The 20771-nt window shown below is 42.4% G+C and overlaps 1 protein-coding gene across 2 annotated transcripts; it reads right to left on the bottom strand.

Annotated features, from left to right (window-relative positions):
• Nucleotides 1-1454: 1454 nt before the first annotated feature.
• cercam (cerebral endothelial cell adhesion molecule) lies at nucleotides 1455-13618 on the bottom strand. 2 transcript variants are annotated; one of them, XM_086186548.1, is made up of 12 exons: nucleotides 13367-13618; nucleotides 10959-11069; nucleotides 9776-9893; nucleotides 9462-9596; nucleotides 8480-8684; nucleotides 8235-8354; nucleotides 8032-8108; nucleotides 7798-7904; nucleotides 7513-7645; nucleotides 6922-7049; nucleotides 6322-6525; nucleotides 1455-4531 (listed from the first exon to the last, which is right to left on the bottom strand). In XM_086186548.1, exons 1-12 carry the CDS (start codon nucleotides 13567-13569, stop codon nucleotides 4297-4299), a joined length of 1776 nt encoding a protein of 591 aa, XP_086042674.1. In that variant the 5' UTR covers nucleotides 13570-13618; the 3' UTR covers nucleotides 1455-4296. The 2 variants fall into 2 exon arrangements, with proteins under 2 accessions (XP_086042674.1, XP_086042675.1); XM_086186549.1 differs by lacking the exon at nucleotides 13367-13618 and adding an exon at nucleotides 11768-11923.
• Nucleotides 13619-20771: the final 7153 nt, after the last annotated feature.

A 20771-nucleotide genomic window follows, 5' to 3' on the forward strand; every position in this document is an offset into this window, starting at 1 on the left:
CTGTTGATCGACCGCGTTAAGAAGTTTAAGGGGAATTCTTGGGGAAACTTAAATGACAGCACTAAATGATATTTCCGGTATGTGTACCAGTTGTGGTTGTACAAATATGTTGCTTGTAATATTTCCTTTATGCCGTTGCTTAAAAAGGGTCTTTTGTTTTCTTGATATAATGAAAAATCAATCGGTCCAATTTCAAATTTACAGAACCTGAAATCAAATATCAGAATTTGCCTCAAGAGGCTTTGCAATCTCTCCTTGCTCCAGCATTGTCTGTCCCTACACCATCAATCCAGGAGAGGGAAATCTTCTAAAAATAAATAAATAAATTTTTTAATTCCTTTTAAAAATATGATTGTATTTATGTAGAAAACTTCATGGAGGTACAGAATGGCTGCGCTTGCAAGAGTTTATGGGTAAATCTTTAAAGATGATAGAGATATACGGACTAGGTAACACTTGGTTCATGGTTCGTACGGTAATCAACTTTTTGAGCGAGCTACACATTCAGACGCTATTGTTCAGCAACAAAAGTGATAGGGATTTGTCGAGCATCTATTCAGGCAGCTTTACTGCTTACTCATCTCTGTCCTGACGTTTGCACGGATATGCAAACACCGTTGTGCTGTTTAAGGATTTGCTGAAAAGTCCTGCTCCTTTCCACTCATGTATGGATGCTTGATGCCGCCCTTTCCCTTAATTTTCCACTTAACTTCCCAATCAGAAGCCAACTTCAGTGTCCGTGCAGTGCTGTGCAGTCAGCCTACATAAATGTTTACCCATTTTAAGGTTGACTTAGGTGAGTTTCTGATGTCAAGCAGGATCAAATTTAATCCGTGATAAATGAATTTCCTGCTAATTCCAGAGTGGATTTCATAATTAATTGATTGACATGCTATAAATAAACCAATGGCCAAAAACAAAAGAAAGATATAAAAAGAAAAAAAAAGGATTTTTTTAAATTAAAAAAGCAACAAAATAAAAAACAACAATAATAGCAACAACAATAAAGAGACTGGGTGGAGCTTAAGGGGGGCAGCTGAAAAACAAGCCAAGCAGAACATTAAATCAGACAACAACACTGCCAAAACGAGTAACGCAGCATCATGAAACCTCTCACACACACACACACACACACACACACACACACACCGGCAGCCAATAAGGTGCTTGGTCTGGGATCCCGCCTCTGCTAGGAGTGTTTGCTCCAGTTCATACAGCCTCAAGCAGGACTGGAGGAGCTCCCGAACATGTGAGTCTTCAGTTGCATGACTGAAACTATGAAAATTACCACCCTTTGAACGTGTCGTCTCCTTCAGATCTGTTCCAAGTGGTTCAATACCAAGTCTGGAGATGTAATATGCTGCACATGAGTGAGCTCTGTCGTCAGAACAAGAATATAAGCACATGTTGCATGCTATTTTTTGAATTGATACATTTAATTCATTCATTCTCACGACTGTGTGTTCAAGCTTCATTTGAAATTAGGTCACGTAAATCGGATGGCTGCTCGTGGCTTAAGGGCAAATGCATCCGCTGACATGTGGCGCACATCAAGGAATTCTATTATTTAGAAAGCACATTGAGGTTAACTGTTCTCTATGACAAGTTCTGCCTTGGCTTCTTGTATTCTCTGTAAATACAAGTCTTGACTTGAAACAAAATTATTGCAAATGCATGTTGTTTTTTTTAAACCAACAAAAAAAAAATGTAGCCGCTCTTCAAAAACAGGAACATAAATTACATAAAAACCCAGTTAAGAGCAGAGCGCACCTGAAGTGGTTAGACTTGTCACACGTTGTCACAAATGCAGTGTAGAGAAATGACAACAGAAGTTCACAGCCAGCAGACAGAAACTTAGAGATGGAGTTAAAAACAAACGTAAAGCCACACTAAACAACAAAAAGTGTAAAAACAACTTTTTTTTTATTAAAATTAAAAAGTTTGTTAAAAAAAAAAGAAGTTGCTGGAACATCCTTTTAAAACATCAGAGTACAAATGTCTTGCCGTTGCAAAGGGGTGGCGTGGTCTACGTCGGGTTGAAAAAGATGACAACCACGTCCGCAAAGAACTTAAAGGACAGGTGTGTGGGATTTACAGATTCCAATGGCAGAAATGGAATGCAGTATTTTCTACAGCAACACCTTAAACTAAGAATTGTTATTTTTGTCAGTTTAGATAAGCTGTTGGTGTCGGGAGATCGACGCACTAAACCAGGTCAACCGTAGACAATAAATTGGCAAGTGCAAACTCGAATACATCAACAGACGTGAACCTCAGGTTTTTGCTTGTTGACATGTAGGAAGCATTTGTCCACTTGTTGGACTGCTTAACAAATGCAGGCCTAATACTGTACGTGGTACCTTTTAACCCTACGATATTGTGTCTCGTGTGAGGTACAGACAGAAATGGTGGGAAAGTAATGAAAATGCAAGGTTAGGGCTAATGAGAAGAACATGTACACACCACAGAAGGAATAGGAGACATGGAGTGTTAGCTTAGCCACAAACAACAAGCTAGTAACAGAAGTGAGTCTTTCAGGATCAGGCTATCAAAGCCAGCACCCACATAACAATATGAATTAAGTGTTGCTGCTTTTGTCGTGAGGGTTAGATTTCTACACTTGAAGGAATTGAATTGGCTCCCAAAAAAACCCTGATTCCTATTTGAAATGTTGACCCCAAACTATGATCTTTCCCTCAACTTGACCAAAATGGTTTATTTGTTAAGTTAAATTGGCACGTCATCAACCAAAATTGTTGTCAATTCCTATTTTTGATTGTGAAAGGAAGTTGAGCTTCCCCTGAACCCCCTTGTTCATTGTTGTTTCCAAACACTGCACATTAAGAATGATACTGTTCCATATAGTATTTATATAATCATCCAGCAGTACTGCTGTGGTTTCACATACAATGAGTCTCATTAGACTAACATCATCAGAAGACCACCTTAAGAACACGTTTGGAGAGGCAGGGGGAGGAGTGCTTGCAACCTGCAATCTCACCACTAGATGCCACTAAATACCACAAACTTGTCCCTTCAGACAGGAATAGCAGCACTAAAACAGAGGAACATCTGACATCAGAGCATCATGAATGAAACAAGATTGAGCCGCATGGATGTAGAGAGTAACTTTAGGTTGCTGTAGCTCAAATCCATGAGGGACATGGCTGCCCGGGATTGAAAAGAACCTTTGTGTTATTTATGTGGCACTACAAACATGCAGCAGCAGGAAGTATCTGGAGTTTACACCTTCAGATTTCTTGATTTCATTTGTTTCTTTGAGCACTGCAAAAAAAAATACGTATATATTTATTTCCTTTCTCAACTAACAGTCTCCAAATATGTACTTAAGTCCACTTGAGACTACATACAGGCACTTCATGTCAAATTAGGGCATCAACAGCATTCATCACATCCATCCACACAGAAAGATCCTGTGCCCGAACCGGGACTTGAACCCGGAACCTGGCATCGAAAGTAGGATTTTGAGGACTTTGAAGTTTTGAAAAAATTAATCCCTCAGAATAATGGCAGATATAGAGCGTAGTAATCCCACCTGGACTAAAAGGTCCAATTATGTTCTATATCATTTATAAAACAGAGTCGCACCATTTTTTTTTTCCCCATTTCAATTAACCATAAAAAATAAATATATATATATATATAAAAAAAAAACTTGGCTAATAAACTAAAGTCAATGTAAAATTTCACTTTGTAGTTTTAAATATAATTTCATAAAAGCTTAAATTGTTCCAAACCAAACAAACGTGTTAATTGCACCAGCAAAATACTGACTATTATTTGGTCTCACCCTGTCATTATAAACCGTGAGGTTCCTCCCATCAGGGACCAGTTCAGCTTTGTTTCTCAGACCTGAATCTCCAATCAGCTGTGAGAGAACCTTGCATGAACAGGAAATGGACAGACTGACTGTAAGGGGTGTTTTAAAACATGTTGAAATATACACAGCATCGCAACCACGCATCTAAAAAAGGAAATATTCCTAAGAGCCATACTCATTGTATAAGCTTCAAAAGATTGTCTTTTTGTTGGTAAAAAATAAAAATAAAAAAAGAGTTGGATTCTTCTGTAGAAAAATCTGTTGTGCAAGTTCAAGCATCTGGATTACTGAGACATCTGTTCACGACGTTCTTCCAACATGTTTCTACAGACGGTCTCAACAAACACCAGTCCAGTTTGGAAAGTAAGTGAACACGTCTAACGCCGAGTAGCTGAGACCAATTTCAGCATCTGCCACTCGTGACCTCACGGCCTCTTGACCTGCACAGCTGCCAACTACAGTTCGTCCCTGTAGGCAGACGACAGGAACTCAGGTGATGGCACCCCCCCTTTCAGAGTCTTGTGGGAACCTCTCCAATCTGTGCGTACCGAGTCGTCGTCCCACAGAGTTGATGTTTCTGTGTCGCTCACCCACTGGGGATCGCCGGCGTAATGGCACGGCTGGACCAGAAGGGGGCGTGTGCTGAAGGCTTGTAAGTTTCTGTTGGGGAAATGTGACTTGTAGTCTTCACTGCAGAGAGAGAGAAAGAGAGAAAAGCAGAGAGAAGGTGAAGTTTTTCTCCATTTTTATGTCATATTAAATGATTAAACAGGTGATAACTAAAACTGCAGCAGGAAATGTAGAATTAAAGTTAAAGCAAGTGCAATTCAGACTGAACCATGAATACCTAAAATATTTCGAGCCTAACTTGGGAGTCAAAAGCTCAGGCAAGTTAGGTATGAAGGGCGACAGCAGGCCTGACGAGTGTTGTGCGGTCATTGTGCGTTCTTGGTGGACTAGTCAAGCATGGCGAATTAGAATCATAGAGGTGAGAGGGGAAGAGAGAGTGAGAGTGAGAGAGAATAGAGAAAGTAGGCTGGCTATAAGCCAGTTTTCCACACATGATGGAGCACACAGACGCTGCTGCCAAGCCTTCTGCTTTACAGGCCCCTCTACCCAGGCTGCATTTCATCTCATCCACTCAGCGCCTCACATGGGTCTCATTTACTCTGCTAGATCATCGCTGTGGTATGTTTAGAAGAGTTGTCTAGTTGGAGATGATTCCTAGGATGGAAACGGAGCTCTGTTTTAGTCGTGCGGCAAATAATAATCCGCAAAGAAGCAATAAGCCCAATGTTTTCTGCGTTAAGGGACGCATGAGAGGAGGAAGCACTGGCAGTGGAAGACACAGATGACAGTTGAGGGTGATTCTAGACAAGAGGGAGGACTTAAATGTCCTGTTGATGGTGCCAAATGAAATGTTAGGGATTAGAAATGTTATCTTAATCCATCCCAAGAGGAGCATGATTGTCTGTACCAAATTTAATGGCAATCCATCCAACGCTTGTTGAGACTTTTCATTTCTTATTCACTCATTCATTATGTACACGAATGGCACTGAGTGAGAGGTGGCGTAGACCCGGGGCAGGTCGCCAGTCAGTCACTGCTGACATCCACACCTACAAGCAATTTAGAGAGTTTCCAGTGAACTTGCATGATTTTGAAGGAAAGCTTTCACGGGGGAGAACACAAAAACGACACTAACAACATGGATTAAAAAAAACCCATCAAAAGCGAGTCCAGCACAAACACATCTTAATCTCCTCCGGCTGCCTGGGAGCCAGATGAACGCTGCCCAACTTCCAGTGATTGTGTTCAGCCAGAGTGAAGCAGCTGCTGCCATCAAATCTGAACATCATAAAAACAAAAATGCTCAGGACGAATACAGATTTGTCTCCAAATGTGTGGAATTTAACTTCACCACATAATAAAAATAGGATCAGAATGGAAACAGCGTCCAAAAGTGACTTTTCTTTCCGTCCTTTGATCACAGTCTTCACTTTAGATCTTCAAGGAACAAAAACTGACCAATAGATGGAGTTTGACTCGCAGCTCAGCTCTCTTCTCATCACAACGGTGCAGTAGAGCAAACTCAAAACCACTCACGCTGCTCTGATTCTCCAGCCCATCTCAAGCTCCGGAGTCCCCTCACTGGAGAACAGGACCATGAAGTACTTGAAGTCCTTCATATGGGGTTAGGACTCCGGACTAAGGTTGTCTGTACGTTCAAGCAACTTCCAGAAATGTCTTTTAGGTCTAATTATCAAATCGGTTTGAGCTGTAGGTCAATCACAGAAGGGGAGAACTGAGCTCCACCTGTTTTAGTCTAGAGATCCCTAGATGTGGATGTGATTGACAGCAACTGGTAAAAAGAAACAAGTGAACTACTATCAATGAGGAAAGAGAGAAATGAGGAATATAACCAAAGCCAGATGGAATCTCTTTGTGGTAGATGTGAAGGCGCATGTGGAAGTACTTACTTGGGATGTTTGTCATACATGATGGGAAGGAACTCATCGACGGGCAGCATCTTGGAAAGTGGCTCAGCGTTGAGCAGTTTTTGAGCTCCCTGCAGGGAGATGATGTAGGACAGAGTCCAGTAAGAGTAGTCGGCCACCACCAAGTTACGAACGTTCTCCACCGGCTCCTCGTTTCCAGGGTTCACCTGCTTCCTGCCCAAGTATCTATAGCAACGCATAGCCATAATAAGTACACGTGAAGAGTAAGAATAGTCCCTGAAATCTGTTGCTGTTAAACATGACACAAAAATAAAGAAGCGATTTGAAAAAAATAAAACAAAATGCTGTCATTGTTTGTCTAAAAGTTTTTCAGGAAACTATAGCAACGAAAATACACAAAGCAGGGAATAAAAGAATTACCCTGCATCACACATCTGAATTATTGTCCGATCCTCTCAAAACCACAGAAATTCTGTCACACAAATGTGATTTGCTGCACGCACAAACACAGGAGGGAATACTGACAGCCGAACGGGGATCTTTCTCGGCTCAGACACGCACAGCATGCTACATCGACCCCAGACTTAACCTGAACAGAAACAAGAATATAAAATATCTCACATGATGTCCCAGTCCAGCTCGATCTGCTCCACCTCCTCCATCAGTCTGATGACTCGTCGTTTGAAGTTAGCCTGGAAACGGACGTCATCCTCAAAAACCAGAGCTTTGTCCATCTGCAAGTCCACCATCTGAGGAGCAGGAAGGAAAACATGAGGACACTCGATAATAAATCTGTAGGGCTTGTTTCTAACAGCTGGTTACATCTCGTCTGGTCTGCTGGTTCCAGCAACCAGGGAGGCGCTAAATATTCTTGTAACTTGTCGACATGAATGAAATAACAACATAACAGTTGGGAAAGGAAGAGTTCATATACAAAAACAGACAGAGGCACATTCTAAAATTGGATAATGAATGAAAATAAAATACTTTCAAAAACTACAAAAGCGTAAGATGTAGTCTTTTAGATTTATTATGTATTGAACTACATTATCTTGAGTAATTTTTCGTTACTTTTTGAAAAAAATAAAAGCTTAAAATCTGTATCTTTGTGTGTTTTTGTACTTGCTACATAGTGGGGACCGGGTCACAAGTGAGGACATTTTTGTCGGTCCTCAAAATTGGTGTGTGTGTGTGTGTGTGTGATACTTCTACCTCCTTCCAGATGTAGAAGTGGCTGAGGAAGCAGCCCACCTCCCCTTTTGTCAGGGTGCGTCCAGAGAATGGGTCATAGTAGCCTGGCAGCAGGTTCACGCCCAGAAACTTGATGTCACTGCTATTCAGTGCACTACACACACACACACACACACACACACACACACACACACACACACACACACACACACACTGCTGCTTTACATTGTCTCATGTAAACATAAAAATAAACTCTCGGTAATCAACTGACTGTGGCAATTTGTACTGCATGTATTTGATACTCACTTTCCATCCACAGCATCAACCACCTTGACATCAATCTCCAGCTCATTCAGAGAGAACAGCATTCGGTCTCTACGGTCCTGACGCCGTCTTAGATTGATCAGATAAATCTGAGGACAGGAGGGCGACCCTGTTTTTAAACTGACATGCCTGTAAGCTGACACGTGTATCGCTCAGAGCCAAGTTAGATCTGTGCTTAACACGTCTACGGTAAATCTGTAATACCTAGGAGCTCACCTCATCGAAGCTCATCAGGTCTCTCTGCTTGGGGAACATGTGGACGTACCGGGAGGGGTACATGGGGGGACCGTCAACTATTTGGCAAGTTGAAAAAGAAAAATACAAAAGATTAAAAATACACTTGGGAGGCGTAGTTGCAACATTTATTGTCTGTTCTACTTTTTTAGTTTCCGATGGTGTCATTTTATTATCGTTCTTACTCATGGATTCCAGATGAACATGAACAAAGTTGAGACGGTCATCTTCTAAACTGTGGTGAGGTTTAGCCGGGACGTTCAGGTAGCCGTAGCGCACCTTGTTACACAGGTACATCTGTATCTCTGCAGGGGATCACGGACAAGTGAGTCATTCTGTCTCAGGGTTGCAGCCGCTGTGAATCTAATTCCTACGCAGTCCAATAACATTGCTCTACAGCGACATGTTCGGTGTGTGAGCGCTGACTAACCTGCAGCCCGGCAGGAGAAGGCGAACACAATGATGTCATCATAGGGCCATGAGTACTCTTTGTGAGGAGGGTAGAAGGCCAGTTTCTTCATGCCCTCTTTCCTTAAATCCAGCATCATAGTGGAGTGGACCATGGGTACGGGGAAGCAGCCCAGCCTGTGGCGGTGGCGGGTGGGGAAATACTCCGCCGTCCTACGATAGTATCCCTAACAGAACACAAAGAGATACATACAAAGATCGTTAACATAAAGCATGATTGACTTAGACAATTAAAGCTACAGAGTGGACTTTCTGTCTTCATCTACTGGCAAAGAGACTTATTACAAGTATTTGCTGACAAACAAGGGCGATGTCATAGCCTACTCTGCTGCTTGTTTTGAATGTCCCCGAGAATTTAATCCACTTGGTCTAATAACATTTGCAAATTTAGAAGTGCAACACAATTAAATAATTTATCCAGTCCATTGAAGTTGGCAGTCATTTGGGTGTTTGTGAGGAGGGTTCGTCAGCTGAAGGGCATCACACATCAAGTAGTGCAGAGGGCGAATGGAGGATTAGAGCATGTTTACTGAAGCTGTCTCCTTCATCGGCACTCGGCCCAAGCACAAGTTTTAATTGAGAACGGAGTAAACAAATATAAATGATGACTTGCTACTTTGTCAAATATCAGTTGCAGTCATGCACAGGAACATGTCGTATTTATCTCATAGCGCCTTAACCACAATACGGGATGAAATATCACTTTGTCGCTCGCTGACTTGGGTTGGACAGCATCGGCTACGCTCTGTAGTTCCTAGATGCAGACACAGCCGAAGAGACTTAAGTCCTCATCGGGGTCAGGACCAAACATGCAAGCATGTACAGCAACAAGGTAAATGCAGCCAAACAAGCGTGACGTAACCACGGTGACAGCGTCTTCTGCATTCTAGGGAGACGCATCCAGGGTGTCCCAAAGCTTTTAACCCTCCTCCTCTATAACTCGCCTGTGGAGTGATGCCGCACCAGTAGTTGGAATATGCTCCCTGCGAGTCCAACATGGGAGCGATGACAGACTTGTTCTCTGCTATCAGGAGGTTAAGGGTTTCGGGGTTGGTGAGGATATTGTCGGTGTCAGCATACTGAAACACACAAACACACACAGAGAGAGGGCCAAAAGTGAGAGCGCTGTCTTTTATCGCTGGAACGGTCGCTGCCAAAACTTTCTTGGAAGAGAAGCAGCAACATATTTCGTAAGATAAATCCAAAATGGAACTGAAATGAATGTTTCACTCATGTGAGAGATTATTCGGTTTTGTACCAGGATGTAGTCGGCCCAGCGTTTCCTGGCAAAGTTGAGGGCTGCTTGCTTCAGTTTCATCACATATTCATATCTGCTGTTGGGCCAGTGTTTGGGACCCAGCTCCCCTGCGTACGACCTAAAACAGACAAAAACCACAATTAGCACCTCGTGTTTCTTCCTCTGCTAACCAGTGAACTCAAAGTCCATATTTGTCCAGACGGATAATATAACGATGTGCAGACTTTCGAGAAATATCATTTAAATATGTCTTTATTCATCGTCAGGTGTTCCTGAGAGGACAGAACATTGTGATGTCACATTGATACTGACTTTTGATGTTTTGGATATAAAATATCACCACCTCATCATTTCATAGGATTAGACATATTTGTGAATTTTTTTTTTCCAGAATTATCGTGGGGTTCGGGTCACCGTGATCAGATCAGTTCATCCTTGAGACCAAGTGAACTTTTTATTTTGCCAAATTTGAAGAAATTCCTTCGACGCACTCCTGAGACAGCGCCTTCATGAGAATGATACTGATAATTAACGTGTCAAAATGATAAGTTACATTGCAGTGGACTTTTTTTTTGGGGTGGGGGGGATCAACTTCTAAAATCTTTTCCAAGTAAACTTTACAAAGAAAGACGAATGAATCTTTTTTTGACTATAAATCTAATCCAAGGGGTTATTGGTAAATTATTCACAAGCTTTACAGGGAAAAGGTTGAGCCCATGTTTTCCATATTTGGAGTGTCCAATGATCCAGTAAGTTAATATCAATTATACCAGCACGCAGTGTGAAGACATGAGAGGGAAAAACAGCTCATGACTTCCACAACAAGCGTCTCTTAATATCCAATAAAAATGGTTGTTATCCTTGAACTATGGAGGGAAACAGAGCAACGTTCGACTACGAACCGTCAGTTTATCCCAGGGGTGTCCAAACTGGTCCAACAAATGAGCAGTGTGGACACAGCTTAGTTGATTTAAGTAGAATCAGGTGTTGCTTTTGCTCGGGTGGAATGAAAACCTGCAGCCACACCGGCCCTTACTGGACCAGTTTGGACACCCCTGGTTTATCCTGTCCACTATAATGGACCCACTCTTTCTTTTTCTTTTCCTACAGATGAATGTGCTGCTGTCTTGGGCTGATTTGTGATTTATGGCCACTATAAATTCATTTCTCTTGACGAACTTACGTGGGTTGGTCCATCGGCCTCCACTCGATGTAATGGTAGAACCTCTGCATGACGGTGAGCCACTCTTTCAAGATGGCCGTGCTGTTGTCAGAGTTGTGATCCGTGGCTGCCCTGAGGAGCACAGACACAGCGGCTCAGAAAACAAGCACCTGATGATCTCGCTCTTATTTTTCAGGGTGCTGTTATGGAAAATAGATAAAAACCCTTTTTTTTTCCAGGGTTGGTTGGCTTCAGCTGTTTACAAGTCAAACTTGAGCGCTCTCAAGGAATCCAAATCGGCACACGACTCCTGCTCAGCACAATAATTGTGGTTTCAGTGCAAGAGCTGTGTGGTATCTTCCTTTTCTCAAGAGTGCACAACTGCACGTACGCAACTGCATCTGAACAAATAACTCTTTGGTAAACAAGATAAAAAAACAACAACAGCCTTCATCCTTCCCCCCTTAAGTGGAGAATTTGGTAACACCCACGCCAGCACAGTGTGAAACCTCACTCCGTTTTACCAGCAGATCAGAATGAATTTGAACGTGCTTTCATCATTAGAACTTCTTACATGCTCATTCCCCTGCCAGGCAGAGAAACAATGATGAAAATGGTCATTTAAGAAAAATCAAAGGCTTGCATGCGCGCCTGTGTAGGATGGAACCCTGACTATCAACACATTTTCTGGGAGTTCATTCAAATCCGAGCGTATTCCCAAACGTGAAAACACGAAGCGGTAAAAATCTAGCATTGACTTTCCACAAACGTTTTTTTTTGTTTTGAATTGTAGTCGGGGGATGACTCTGATGAACAGAAAAGGAAACTACCAAGTTAATGATAGCTGATGAGATGTTCTTCAGACTGAAATCGTTTGATGATGAGGTCACACTGGCTCTTTCCCAGTGAAGCTATATAATTAAGCAGCCGTGCGTCATTTGGAAGTTGTCGCTGTGGTATGTAATGCAGTTCTCCTCCAGCGTAGCGACTCCTCTATCATCATTTGGTAGAAAGGACACTATAAACACAAGACAGTGAAACTGGTCGACTGTCAGACATTCTATAGAAAGTACATGAACCGTCTGCACCTATAAACCTTCCTTTCTCGTTCTAAGCAGATTAGTTTGGACAATGTAAATACAAGCCTGAACGCTCTGTTGATATTCTTGGTGTTTTATGACTTTTGAAGCAATACAAATTTCAATCCATTCACAATTTTTCAAGTTTAAAAAGTTTGTTTCATCGCATCCTCCGATGCAAAACCCTGCCACACCAACACCTCTCCTGATCGTACGCAACGTTACATTTTTCCGCTACTGCTCATCAATTCAGCACGTTTCTGTTACGTCTGCTACTTACAGTAGCAAAGATCCAGCTCCCAAAGATCAAACTTCACATTGTATTTTTTATTTGTGTTATTCACCACGCCCCGCACACCCGGAACAATCCAAAGTAACTTGTACTCTTAGTCTTTCAATGTTTTCTTTTTTCTTTTAATATTTCCTTCACTGACTTGCAGCTCCATCTCTTAAAAGTCAAAAACTGTACTTGGGCCGTGTTGTTTATTCATTAAAAGAGACTTCCCTCTTCACTGAACCTCATCTAATCTCAGCTCCTCTACCTGACTTCAATCTTGAAACGTCCTGTTCATTATTGACGTTTTGACTTCATTTTCTAAACGGTATTTAAATGTTTACACTTAATTCTCAAAATTAGAACTTTGTTATAGATATTTGGACTTAATTCTCATCAGCTTTGACCTTATTCTGCATGTTTAGATTAAATAAATACAAATCCTCCTCCTGTAATTTGTTTCTTCTATCTGGCCCAGACACTCCAAGGTATAATTGCACTTTAACTTGACTACAGACATTAATACTCCACCCACCACTGTATTATAGCATATAGGAGCTAGACATGCATTTTGCTGTGTACAAATGGTTCATGATTATAAATTGTGATGACATTGTTCTGGACAAATGCTGAGAAAAACGTCTATATCTGCAGGAGTTCATGTGGTACTGTTGTCTAGTTGTGCTCTGCTTGTGTTTAGCTGATGCCAACTCCACGTACGGACCCTCGGCTGCTGAAGCGGATTCTGAGAGGAGAAAAAAAAGAAAGAAACCAAACGCTAAACGCGGATGTTATCAGTTTCTGTGTTTGAATCGTTCATCTTGTACGTGATAAGAACGGTAAGAAAGTCTAACGGGTTGTGACAAACTCCCCTGGACAAGATTTTCCTGCAGTCCCAGAAGGAAGTGAAGGCAGCCCCGGACTGAAAGGCGCAGAGGGGAGCAGGGGAGGGGTAGGACGCCGTCGCTTTCACACACTCATTTAAATGCCATTGACCTTTTGAACGGCTGCTACGGTCGGATTAAAAAAAAAAACCCTTGTACAAACAGCCAGGCAGCGCATGCAGGGAAACCCACCACACAGAGATGCGATCTTTGGGGTAGTTGAGCCTCTCCAGAGCTCCGAGGTAGTAGGGCAGGGAGTGAGCGGTGTTCCTGGCTATGATGGCTACAACCACCGTCGGAGGCTGCATCTTAGATTCCTCCGGGTATCTCTCCTCTGAAAAGTAACAGTCTGTATGGGAAACAAAAGCCCCTAAAAGTAGAAAGTGGAGCAACATGGTGGAGGCAGGCGGCGCAGCTCCCGGCTTCGCTGCTGTACGCGTCAGCAGTCCAAGAAAAGGAGGGTTTTCCCTGAAACACCCCCCCACCACCACCACCATCACCACCACCGCCCCTCCCGACCCAAATGTACAAGCTGTTCAAACCAACCTAGCAGAGCCGAGAAAGAGGGAGAGTTGAATTACAACTTCCGCCTCGGCCCTCGGGAGTTCTCCAGGGATGGGAAGGCGTCATTTGGCACCGAGAGCTCCTCTTAAATCCCCGGAGACAAGTCCCGAAAGCGGGGAGTCATTTACATACAACCAAAAACAACCCTTTCATGGTGCTTAAATCAATTCATTACACCTTTCTACGGAGGAAAAAATGATTTCAGGCTATATTAACAATTATTCTGAGTCCAATAACTAACTTTCCCTTGTTATATATTTTTAGAATCATATGATAATGGATCCATATTCAAGAATTTGTAGTCTAAAGTATGAATTATAAGTAAAATAAAGGCTGCAGCACAGTTTTAAATCTTTATCCTTCATGCAGTTGCTGATATCCACCAGCAGAGGGTGGAAGTGAACCAATAAGAGTGTAAGTAGTGCAAGTGCTTCATTAGCAGGGCGAATTTAGCTCTTACTACACTTGAGTTTATGTTCTTGTGTTTGCATCTCTACATTTATAGATTGATATCATTTATTATGATTTGCAGGCTAAACTACAATGCCTTGTTGTGGATTGACTCACAAGCGGATCAATAGTTGTATCAGTAAATGAAAGTTCTTAATTGTGGGGAAAAAAAGATCTTATCTGTTGTTTTAAACTTTGTGCAGGTAATTTCATCCAGTTAGATTTTGAAATCAATTACTTTAACTCATGATGGATTGTTTCATGATGCTAAATGGAAGAGCTGATGATCGTCCAAAAATTCAAGAGATCTTTGTCTTTGTCAGATGAACGGAGGATGCAGGTCGCACGGGTACATTGAGTTTAGGGTTCAGACGACAGAAAGGCCGGAGAACTAAGATTATGATCGGTGACGACCAACAGACCACGCAGTGACCACAAAGATGTTTACGTTTTTTTAGCAATAAGATGACGTCATATCGAGAATTGGAAAAAAAATAACATAAGTAAATAGAAAAACTGAGGCCTCCTCTGACAAAGTAAAACAGTAAACAGAAAGTATCGGCTGACGGCGGCGTGACGGCTCACGTCCCCTGATGATGAGCTCACAGAAGATGTACAATTGTTCCTTCAGACACCCCCCACCCACAGCCCCCCCCCCCCATCCCCACCCCGCTACTATTACACTTTGCTAGAAATCCAGATGATTTTGAAAATGTTTTTTTATGAGGTTTCTTTCACATTTTCCATCAGTTTCTCCAGAACTGACTTTAGGAACTTTGACTTTATGGAATGAAAAAAACCATATGTCTTCAACTTTTAGAAATATTTCCAGACATATATAATGTATATAATTGTCAGACAGTTGTGAATTTCTTCTGCATATTCAGTGGGATTATATTTACATACATATGCACACATAGTTCACATCAGGTTGGAAAAAGAATGTTTTTCACAGAATTGCAAATACATACTTGAGCATTTTGTGGGAAAACACTAGGCTTTATATCTTTGTGTGTTGGGTCAAAGGTTTTTACCGGATGTTTGGCGTTGTGCATTTTTAGGAAAACAACGAGAAATTGAACTTGTAATAAAAATGATGCCAATAATGTAATACTCATCTGCTCCTCACTGAAGGGAAAAGTCAAGCTCAGGAGTTGAGGATGACAGCTGAGAGATGTGAAAGGAGTGATGGGAGCAGGAGGGGGGGGGGTGATATAGATGAGGGTAGAAAATAATAAGCAAAGTGGTACATAATGAATTTTGACTCTTGGCGGGCTCTGTGAAAGAACCCAGGCAGTCATGGCTGACAATAGCCGAGCCGGGTTAAAGGGGTGGTTTGTGTGGACAGGTCAGGGGGTTGAGGGTCAAATCTCTCCCATTCATGACACCCCAAGTGTTGCCACACTCACACACAAACACACACTCATGGCGGGGGCACTTTCCCAGCGCTTGTGGCTGCAGCAGATCTGCGAGAGTTCAACCTCGGTCGCGCTAACTTTTCACTGCGAGGTCAAGGGTGGACGCAGTGTTTGTGATCGGGGGGGGGGGGTGAATGAGAGGAGCGGATGGAGGCAGAGGGAAAGACAAAAAGAAATTCTTTATTGTTTTGAGAGAAGGAGTCTGAAAGAGAAGAAGAATGGATAAACGCTAAGTTTTAGGAGGGCTTGTGTTTCGCATGATCATATCGTTTTTGCTGATATCCTGTAAGCCAGTAATTCACAGTGTCAGCGTTTACCGATATCAAAATGGGAATGTAAAAAAACCTTATATTGACATTGACATTAAAAAAGACACATGCACATTGTACATTTTGAAAAAATAACATCTTTAAAACAATTTCTTTATAGAGAATCCCATGAATCATCTCAGTGATGATGAGCAAAGACGAGCAAAGCTGGGCCGATGTAAATAGTCATCATATACATAAAAAATAGCAATATCCAGTAATATTGATGACCTGATACTGATATTATCAGGCAGCCCTGCAGGGGCTCTTCCAAATTACAAAAACACATCGACGTGTACAGATTTGTGTAGATCAGATCAGACAGATGTTTCTGCCTTCATGCTTTTCAGTGGCGGTGAATGAAACTGTCCACTTGACGCTCACATCGATGCAAGATGTTTCCAGCAGGAGCAGAATAATTCATCAACCTTGAGGTGACAAAACAGTTCCAGCTGAGGGTTCATTTTTAATTTCTGGGATCCCACCAAAATAAATCACGGTCGCCTCCACTGTATCGGAGAGGTGGGACGTATATAAGAGACTGAAGTCACCGCTCGTTCTCTGGTGGTGTCTCAGTGGATTCAGGCCTCCTCAGGTAGCTCAGGAGCGTGGCAGCTCTAGGTTAGGATGTGTCAGAGTGAAAGTGTTCCCGTCCTTGTGCGTTCGGACCTGGGGGCTGGTCGGCAGCGCAGATTCGTGACATTCTCACATGCTTCGGGGACCTTTATTGCTGTGGCGATAATCAATAGTGTTCCCACAGAGACGTCTTTTGGCTGGGCGGGTCAATACCTGTCACTCAGGGTCTGAGCCATGGCACATACCCTCTTACTCAGCAGCTACAGCAGCCGGCTCACTCTGTCTGCCCTCCTCCTCCTCATCCTCCTCCTCTTCCTCCTCCTCCTCCTCCTCCTCCTCCCATGTCATCCAGCGTAGCTCAGGAGTGTCATGTTTGCACAATTCAAGGAGGCACATGTTTTTGTTTGAATGCATTTTACCAGAGTGTGTTGTGCCAACACCAAGAAACCCCAGTTAAGCTGGAATCAAAGGTTTCCTGATTGCATTGTGATTAAATATTTAAGGGAATTCACAATTACAGAAGAGAGAGAAAAGCAGCAAATCTTTGCCATTTTTCTTGTTTTTTTTTTGTAAGAAAACTGAATTCAAGTGTACAAAATCATCCTGAACAAATACAGTAATGTATTTCTCCAAATGTTTCTCATTTCACATGTTTAACTGACGGAAACAAGATATCTCCTACTTACTGTTATGAATTCTTGTATTTCTATTTTTATATTTCGAGAGGCTCGCATTTATAGTTAATAACTGACCGATTAATGGCTGTTCCACGTCCTTTAACAGTCGTATCTCGGAACAATTTAACATCAACTGGGCTTATTAAAAAAAAAAAAAAAATTCAATCTTGCTTTATGAACTGAATATCTAATGAAGCTGGTTTTGATGGTATCAGAGAGACTCAAGCGATTACTTGACCAGATTGGCCGAATCTTTTCATTTTTTTTTTCGTCTTTAATTCTCAAGCTAAGTATTGGTACTGGGAGAACGTGATGAATTGCACAAGTCAAAGTCACACGTGCACACAATGTCTTCTTTTTTTATTCACACCAACGTAAAACTGACGTGTTGAGAGTTTATAGCTGTTGCTAGATGCAGTGAGGGACTCTCGCATCTATGAAGTACCTGAATATGATATGTAATATACAGTATACAATCAATACATGTTCAATAGCTAATCAATGCAAAAGGTGGCTGTTTACTTTTAGCCGCTGGAGACTGTTGCCGCTGAAACTGAGTTATGTAGATCCACAATTTAATCATTTTAAAACCTGTGTTGATAAAAGACATCAAATTTAAACACAGGCAACAAATGAAAGTTGTGGCGTGTCCGTCATTAATTACCTATAAATGATGGGTTTCATCTTACAAAGTGATTTTTGTTCGCAAACCGATGGGGAAAAAAATGAAACGTTGTTGAGTAGCAAATAAATTAGACAGGTGTCTCTGTCTTTCCCTCTCTCTGTAACCAGTACTGATGTTTGACTTGAAAAGAATTGCATCAAGAAAAAAAAAGAGAGAGAGAGAGAGAGAGAGAGCTGTATGTCAAGTCAAGACTTAACACAACATCTCTTAGTCAGCACAAAGAAGCCCTCGCCGGATGCTCTGCTAATGCCTGGAGTAATGAGATTATGAGCTGGTGTATGCAGGTGTAATTGTATTATCTCCTCTCATGAATATGAGAGCCATCAGGCTGGAAACATTCACGATTGTTTATTTTTGATAAGATGTTTTGAACTATTTTAACACCCGCAAATAAAGTAGATGAGAGCTGATGGATGAGGATCCAGAGCCGCTCTGCAGACGACGTGACCCGGTTTAATAGGAAGTTGAGATATTTCACGCTTAGCTCTCACCGGGGAGGATAGAATATATTGAGATTTTATTGAAACAACAATATGGGCTCGTGTATCCAAATCAAAGGAGGTACGAGATTTACTGACGGGATGAATGTGTGTCGAAATACCACTCAAATGTAGTTGTGTTGGGCTTCAGACGGTCGATTTGAAGAGACCTTTAGAAAACAGCGCCGCAAGAATCCAGCGATCGTTTCAACGTGTTGCTCTATGAAAGCGTGAGCGAACACAGATGATTCCTTCAACACGCAACTGTGGTCAGAGTGATCGGAGTTACGTTTTTTTTCATAACGGTTCAGCCAAGGAAAACCTTCATCTTTTTGATTCTTAAAGTTTAATGAAACGACTAATTCAATTTAAATCATAAGCTCGGACTTTAATAACTTTTTTTTAATCTTGCACAGTTCTTGCAATTCTTCACCACGTTTATTAACTTTTGTATCTTTTACAAACCAAACACTTCTGCCGACCCCCCCCCCATGCCCCCCCCCCCCATCCCTAAAAAGTAAGATTAGTGCTTCTCATCTTCTCTGTTACTCCCTGGATGACGCTGTCCTTCGCCTGGTTGCCAAGCAACAGCGCAGCCAGTGTCAAAGAATTCTGGGGGATGTTTAGGCAGCGGTATGCTAGGGGGGAAGGTGTTTGAGTGTGTGTGGGGGGGGGGCAGAGGAAACGAAGGAGGGGATGAAGAGTGTGTATTCGCAGGACACTTGTGCATTTAGAGGAGAGTTTTTTTTCCTTTTCATCTTTTAAACGCAGCCATTTTGCGGCTTCTTTGTGTTTCATTTGTTTGCAGCTCTGCCTTTGATCACATAGAATAAGAGTCAACTTTCCTCACGCCAGGAAAAACCTCGAACAGTGAACCCGCAATGAAAATTTAAAAAAAATGCTTTTGGTTTCCAAACAACTTGGAGATTTTCTCTCTTCTTCTCTTCTTTCACAAAACCTGCTTGTGAATTATACTTTTTTTTCTCCCCTGAATTTTGCGAGTGACCCCTTCGTCCATTTGACTCTGCTCGTCTATTCTTCATATGCTGCCTCCCAGTGAGGATTCCTGGCGTCTCCGGCTGTAACCTCGCCGCTCTGCCCTCCGTCCTCTGTAGCCGTGCCCTAGCAGCAGGGAGGAGATGCCTTCACCAGAGGAGGTTTATTTTAAGGATTCCCCCGTCCTCCTTTGTCCTCGCTCTCTCTCTCTCTCTCTCGCTCTCTCTCTCTCTCTCTCTCTCTCTCGCTCTCTCTCTCTCCATCTCTCTATGGGATGGTTTCATAGCCCACCCCACCAACTGGGCCTCTGACTCCCCTGCCAAGCCTTTTAGCCAGCAGGTTAAACATTGATTTGTGAATGGAGAGAAGCACAGTGGCCCCCGCGAAGAGTGCAGCAGTCCCCTACTGTTTCTGTGTGTACACACACACACCCCTACTATACACCACCAAGACCAACAGCCAACATAAAAGCTACTGAGCTAAAAGGCCTTAATTCAACAACTGTGGATGCTTGATAGTGTTTCCATTTTCTCTGTGAGGAGCTATTTAGCCATTAATTTGATTTTTTTTCCCTCTTCACGCTCCCCCCCCCCCCCCCCCACACACACACACACACAATTTAAGATTAAGATCTTTTAGGAACACACCTGCTCAAGCTTTTTGTATCAAATAAATACATTTAAAAGTTGTTCTTCCTCAAGGCTGTTTGAGCTGATGCTAAAACACTTGTGGTGCAGAGATAAATCTGTACTATCACTTGTTGAACCAAGATGCTTCTTTTTTAGCTGCGCAGCTCCGGCAACATCAGAACAAAGAAGGCAGTTTTGCAGCAGATGGTGGCTGTGATCTTTACTGTGTTCGAATGAATGTAGATACAAGGTGAAAACATTTGCTCTGCGTGTGTCAAAACACTCTAAACCTCCAACACCAGCGGAGAGAGGGGTGTCAAGGTGAGAGCGAAACGTGGAAACTCTTGACTTTTTGGAGGGAGGGGGGGGGGGTTCCCCGCCTTTGGATGAAAAGGCAAAGAGAGAGAGAGAGAAGTAGAGAGAGAGAGAGAGAGAGAGAGAAGAGTTTGGAGATGGAGGGATTTGCTTTTCACCATTTTTTTTTAGAAAAAAAAAGAGCAATGAATGAGTGACTGGTTGAATGAATGAGAGGCGGGCCTCTGTGAGGGGCTCCGGCCCTGTGGATCAGCAGAGGTTAACTTGGCTTCTTCAGAGAGATGAAAAGGGGAAAAAACGGATTGAGCTTTAAAGAGGAGGACCCCCTGCGCCCGGGGCGGGATCAGTCAGGATGATTTATTAGAGAGAGAGAGAGAGAGAGAGAGAGAGAGAGAGAGAGAGAGAGAGAGAGAGGTAAGAAGCGTTTGTAAGCATCAAAAAGCTGCAGTGCAAACGCAGCATTCAAAAGTGCTGATATACATGACATGAGGATGGACCGA

This window comes from Aulostomus chinensis, chromosome 19, assembly GCF_037954235.1.
Source record: "Aulostomus chinensis isolate RoL2024-O1b breed Wild chromosome 19, RoL_Achi_v1.0, whole genome shotgun sequence".
Taxonomy (NCBI): domain Eukaryota; kingdom Metazoa; phylum Chordata; class Actinopteri; order Syngnathiformes; family Aulostomidae; genus Aulostomus; species Aulostomus chinensis.

What these genes read in the sequence shown, in the direction of transcription:
- cercam (XM_086186548.1), bottom strand. Translation starts at nt 13,569, where the DNA reads ATGTTGCTCCACTTTCTACTTTTAGGGGCTTTTGTTTCCCATACAGAC. An exon ending in GGTGCGGCATCACTCCACAG is followed by an intron (nt 8,685 to 9,461) that starts GCGAGTTATAGA and finishes GTGTTCTGTTAG; the next exon opens with GGATACTATCGTAGGACGGC. An exon ending in ACCTGATGAGCTTCGATGAG is followed by an intron (nt 7,905 to 8,031) that starts GTGAGCTCCTAG and finishes TCCTGTCCTCAG; the next exon opens with ATTTATCTGATCAATCTAAG.